At 48.2% G+C, this 5,826-nt stretch overlaps 1 protein-coding gene across 1 annotated transcript; it reads right to left on the bottom strand.

The window, feature by feature from the left end:
• Nucleotides 1-2,032: 2,032 nt before the first annotated feature.
• FOS (Fos proto-oncogene, AP-1 transcription factor subunit) lies at nucleotides 2,033-5,577 on the bottom strand. The gene is made up of 4 exons (XM_006925458.3): nucleotides 5,231-5,577; nucleotides 4,223-4,474; nucleotides 3,695-3,802; nucleotides 2,033-3,479 (listed from the first exon to the last, which is right to left on the bottom strand). The coding sequence occupies exons 1-4, from the start codon at nucleotides 5,369-5,371 to the stop codon at nucleotides 2,838-2,840; spliced, it is 1,143 nt and encodes a 380-aa protein (XP_006925520.1). The 5' UTR covers nucleotides 5,372-5,577; the 3' UTR covers nucleotides 2,033-2,837.
• Between the last annotated feature and the right edge of the window lie 249 nt (nucleotides 5,578-5,826).

Below are 5,826 nucleotides of genomic sequence, written 5' to 3'. Positions count from 1 at the left end.
ATGATGGTGCACTGAGATAGTTGATTTGTTGAGACCAGTATAAGGCCCTATTTTGTGGGTACGGAGCAGAATTTTTCCAAAAGGAAGTTGACATTCCCAGTGTCCATCATTCATGACAATTGTTGAATCTTAAGTCAGAAAAGGAGGATTTAGAAGGAGCATTTTGACTGGAAAGAGGGAATTCCTTTCTTCTCTGATCATATGCGAATGGTTGGCCAGGAGCTTGGTAAAATGTCAAACCTATGGGGGACCCTATAATAGGCCCCTGAGAAGCCTGTTACAGAGATTTCCTGTGTGCAGGTCCTCTTCCTTGACCTTTAATGCAGTCTTGTGCATGGAGCATCCCGGTCTCTGCTGGGCTATGATGAACTAGAGGAAGGGACTATGTCCAGGCCTGGACCAGGGCTGTCAAGTGAGCTGCAATGCTCTTTATAGTCAACATGCAGCTTACAGGGGCCCCAGAAGCACTTTCAATGTTCAAGGCTAGAGGTCTAGCCTCCCTTCTGCATCTGGGATATCTCTTTCTATGGGTTATTATTACTGTACATGTAAGGGAGCCAGCTGATTTCTTACAGGGTATATCACCTGGGTATTTCAGATTGGGCATTAGTTACACTATAGCAATTCTGTATTTAGTTCAGGTCATATTTAAAGGCCACAGGAAATTTACTCCGAACAGCAAATAGGGAGTCTAAAGCCACTGTCATTATTGCCAGACAGTTAAAAATAATATGTAAGTGGTGTGTGATATGTCAGTGCACTTAAGAGCCTGAAGTAAGTTGCTTTCAACTGTCAATTATTATGTGAAAAGCAGGGAGTTGGTAGATAAGAACATTGACCTCAATAGAACTGTCATTTTAAATTAAAACTTTCAACTTGACTGAATGTGACACCCCATAACCACCCAGTGACTTTCATTATCACCAAAGCATTAGAAGGCTGGCCCTGAAGCTGCTCTTCCACCTAGCATGTGTGCAAACATGGTTTCTGGCTTCCCGGCTGGTGCCCACATAACACCTGAGCACAGGGGAGGAAGGGTGTCTCCTCCCTTCTTTGTGGTTTTTACCTGTGCGTGTAAGTGCCCCATTACCGAGGTGTCCCAAAGGTCATGTTCTTCTTTAAGATGGTAAAGTTTCTAAGTTAAAGCTTATTTAGAGTCATGTTGACCTCTCTTTATTGAGCTATTATGTAACTTTTTATTTACCAAACGATCAACCATTATTTGTACTGTTTGAGATCTCTTTCAATTTCTCAGAGCAAGTTTTTCTTTCCCCAGTGTAAACTGAATGTCAGGCATAGAATGTTAAAGAAACATCAGAAATATCAATATATTTGCTACTGCAGGATAGGACAGACAATCCTCCTTTTCTTCCAAGAATAAAAATAATCCAACTAAATGTATGCATGTATGTTAGAGTTACGGACTGAAAAGGTTGGGTTTTTTTCCTAACCAACTAAAAACTTTTTTGTTGTTGTTGTTGTTTTAAATCAAGTATCAAGAAGCAGTTCAGCCTGGTGGATAGGGTAATGACTGAGGAAGTTAAGATTTTCCAATCCCAATAGTGGAACACTGAGAAAGTCATTCATTCTAACCATTCTTCAATTTGTTCACCCTCATGTGAGTTAACTCCACATTATTTTGTGGGAAAAAGAAGTTCAAGTAGTTTGTACAAAGCTTAATTGTTTGCTAAAAGAATCCCTTTAAGATCAAGACATTTAAATTTCATATCAGCACTAGATTTAAATATTCACCTCTTTGTCAAAACAGAAAAAGACATGTTACCGCAAAAGCTATAGCACAGCAGGTTCTCACCCTCAGAATCTGTAGCAGAGAATCTTAATAATGCACTGTGAAGACTCATCATATTTATAAAATATCCCAACATCAGCTCTAGAGTTCCCTTCTCCTCTTTGATAGGGGATCAAACGAATGGGTGCATCCCCCTCCAGGAGCTACCCTTCTTGACAAACTGGTCTCTACTACTTTTCAGAATCTTACTAAACTTCCGGAATGAAAATAGCATAAGGTTGGTTGCATTCAACTTAAATGCTTTTATTGACAATGTCTTTGAACAATAAGCAAACAATGCTTAAATTTTTCATTCAAATTCACTTTCCACATGTCAAAAGACCTCAAGGTAGAAAAAAATAAAATAAAAATATAAATATCTGAGAATCCATCTTAATAAATAAATTAAAAACACAATAAAACGTTTTCATGGAAAACTGTTAATGTCAGAACATTCAGACCACCTCAACAATGCATGATCAGTAACATTACAATGAACATTGATGTTGAAGAAAAACTACAGTACATGGATATAACTATTTATGTCTATCTACTAGAAAATAAAGTCATATCTTTTCTTAGTTTTATATTGGTCATTGCTAATCAGAACACACTATTGCCAGGAACACAGTAGTTATTGTTAAAATCAGCTGCACTAGATACAATTTGAAAATATCCAGCACCAGGTTAATTCCAATAACGAACCCAATAGATTAGTTAATGCTATGAGAAGACTAAAGAGAAAGAGAAAAGAGACACAGACCCAGGCCTGGCTCAACATGCTACTAACTACCAGCTCTCAGATGTGTCACTGGGAACAATACACACTCCATGCGTTTTGCTACATCTCCAGAAGAGGTAAAGACTTGAGTCCACACGTGGATGCTTTCAAGTCCTTGAGGCCCACAGCCTGGTGTGTTGCACGCACAGATAAGGTCCTCCCTAGGTCTACAGGAACCCTCGAGGGAAGACGTGTTTCTCCTCTCTGTAATGCACCAACTCTGGCAGTGGCACTGGTCTGTGCCTGCTGCCTCTCCTCTCTGCCAGCTCACAGGGCCAGCAGCGTGGGTGAGCTCAGTGAGTCAGAGGAGGGCTCGTTGCTGCTGCTGCCCTTGCGGTGGGCAGCCGCACAGCTGGGGAAGGAGTCAGCTTCGGGATAGGTGAAGACAAAGGAAGACGTGTAAGTAGCGCAGCTGGGAGTACAGGTGACCACCGGGGTGCACAGGGGCTCCAGCTCTGTGGCCATGGGCCCCATCCCCAGGGAGCCACCATGCAGGGGCTCCCAGTCTGCTGCATAGAAGGAACCAGACAGATCCATGTCTGGCACAGAGCGGGCGGTCTCAGAGCCACTGGGCCTGGATGATGCTGGGAACAGGAAGTCATCAAAGGGCTCAGCCTTCAGCTCCATGCTGCTGATGTTCTTGGCAGGCTCCACTGAGGGCTTAGGCTCAGGGTCATTGAGGAGGGGCAGGGTGAAGGCCTCCTCAGACTCAGGGGTGGCAGCCTCAGGCAGGCCCCCACTCAGATCAAGGGAAGCCATAGACATCTCTTCTGGGAAGCCTAGGTCATCAGGGATCTTGCAGGCAGGTCGGTGAGCTGCCAGGATGAACTCTAGTTTTTCCTTCTCCTTCAGCAGGTTGGCAATCTCAGTCTGCAAAGCAGACTTCTCATCTTCTAATTGGTCTGTCTCCTGTATACAAAGGGATAAAGCAAAGCATAAGACACAGTAATGCTCAAGGACACTGCTCCCTTCTCTAACTTTCCACTTAAGCCCAATCTCCGTTGATTCTGTTCTTTTCTTTCTTAATTTTTATTGTTCAGAGTTGACATTCAATATTATTTTATGTTAGTTTCAGGTGTTTCCCCTGAAGTTTAAAAAGGAGTGACCCCATGAAATCTACCTACCGCTTGGAGTGTGTCAGTCAGCTCCCTTCTCCGGTTCCTGCATTTGGCTGCAGCCATCTTATTCCTTTCTCTACGGATTCTCCTTTTCTCTTCCTCTTCTGGGGACAACTAGAAGAGAAAAAGACCAACATTTAATAACAATGTTTGCCATCAGCTCCATTCATCCGCCCCTGCAGCCTCCCAGCTAGCTGGCTTCTCTTCTGCAAATCCATTTCTATCTAACCTACAGTTGCAGGTTGAGTGTGACTTGCATTTCAAATAAGATGCTCAGCAAGAGAATGAAGAGCCCAGTGTAAAAGCATGATAGGAATCTCTTAGGGAAGAAACTATTAAGGTATTCCTTGATGTGGGACTATCAGAGTCTGCTTCAGGATGAAAAGAGCTTAGAGCCTGAGTCCCGCCCCCTCCCCCCCCCCAGGATGTGTAGTCAATTCCACCAGTGACTTTACCCTATCCACTGTGCTCCCCATCCCCACCAATGTCCTACCCCCAATCCCTGCAGAGAAAAGGTGGTGATGTAATCCTCACCTGTTCCACCTTGCCCCTCCTGCCAATGCTCTGAGCTCTGCTTCCTGTCACAGTCTTCATGACTCCAGCTCTGGAGTAAGCCCCAGCTGAGGGGGTGGGAACTCCATAGGGGTGAGGGGCTCTGGTCTGGGATGGGGCCACGGAGGAGACCAGGGTGGGCTGCACCAGCCACTGCAGGTCCGGGCTGGTTGAGATGGCAGTCACAGTTGGGATGAAGTTGGCACTGGAGGAGGCCAGATCAGTGCAGAAGTCCTAGAACGAAACAGAAGAGGGAAGCTGACGTGAAGGTTCGGGGCACAGGTGGGGCGAGCCGAGTTCCCAGTGCTGCATGCAGCAGGGAAACGGAGGAGAAACGGTCCTGCCAGTGACTGCTCATGTCTTTTTATATGCCCCCTCATCCTGGATGAAAGGTGTTCCCCTTTCCTCCAAGAATTCCGCCGCGCGGTGCCTCTCTCCTCATCCCGCTGCTGCGTGCCCGTTATCCCCTTCAGCATCACTTGCTTGAAAGGGGGTTTGTTATAAATATCCCTGACGTCTGCGCTGACGCAGGCGCCGCTCCGGAGTCTCCTGAATGAACTCTCTTTTTATCAATGAAACTGCCTTACACACTCGCCTGCTTCGCCCTCCTCCCCCGCCCCTGCTCCAAGCTGCGAGGGGAGGGTGGCTGCCGCTTTTTGCCGCCTCCCGGGAGAAGCTAGGCTCCAGTTAGCGAGTTTTTCTTTGCCTGGGACATGTTGGCCCTAGCTAATGTCAGAGACCAGAGAGCGCGGGCCGGGGGCAGCTCAGAATGAGCCTGCCGCGGGGAAGGAGAACCAATTCTTACTGTGACAAGCGTGCCTGGGCTCCCAACAAGTCCCGGGGCTCCCGAGATAGGGCTGCTCCGACCGGGGCCGCCTCCCTCCCCGCCAAAAGGGGTACCCGACTCGTCTTCCTGAGTGTCTCTCCCGGTGCCTCCTCCCCAGTGACCCCCGAACTCCAGGTCCCGCGACGGCATGAAGCCAGACTTACCTGTCCGTTGACAGGAGAGCCCATGCTGGAGAAAGAGTCAGCCGGTGAGTGGTAGTAGGAGAGACTGTCCCCGGCTGGGGAGGCGCTGCTGCAGCGGGAGGAGGACGCCTCGTAGTCGGCGTTGAAGCCGGAGAACATCATGGTCGTGGTTAATCAAAGCCGGGGCGAGGGGCTGAGGGACGGAGGCAGGTAGGAGCTATGGGGCAGAGCTGGGAAGGAGCGCACTCACTGCTCGCTCGCTGCGCCGCCGCCGCCGCCGGCTCTGTCTCCACTCCCTGGCTGCTCGCTGCAGATGCGGTTGGAGTACGAGGAGCCGCAGCCACGGCTTTTATAACAGCATTTTTTTATGAATGAGACCAATGACGTCACGGCGCAACCATTGCGGCACTGGAGGGGGGGTACGCAAGCCTCGATACTTCCGCAGCCTCCTTGCCGCCTCTGCCGCCCTCGAAGCCCCCTGTCTCCAGTCTTGTGTTTCTCTATCTTGTGAGAATTTAGCAATCTGAGTCTTGGGGGTGTCGTGGACCCCCAAGGATGAGGGACTGCGAGGATGGCTCCCCCCATAGCTGCAGGGACGGGCCGTGGAAACCTGCTGA

The sequence above is a fragment of the Pteropus alecto genome, unplaced genomic scaffold, assembly GCF_000325575.1.
Source record: "Pteropus alecto unplaced genomic scaffold, ASM32557v1 scaffold8, whole genome shotgun sequence".
NCBI classification, from domain to species: domain Eukaryota; kingdom Metazoa; phylum Chordata; class Mammalia; order Chiroptera; family Pteropodidae; genus Pteropus; species Pteropus alecto.
The sequence above is the reverse complement of the archived record's forward strand: the minus strand, read 5'-3'. Positions and strand labels throughout refer to the sequence as shown.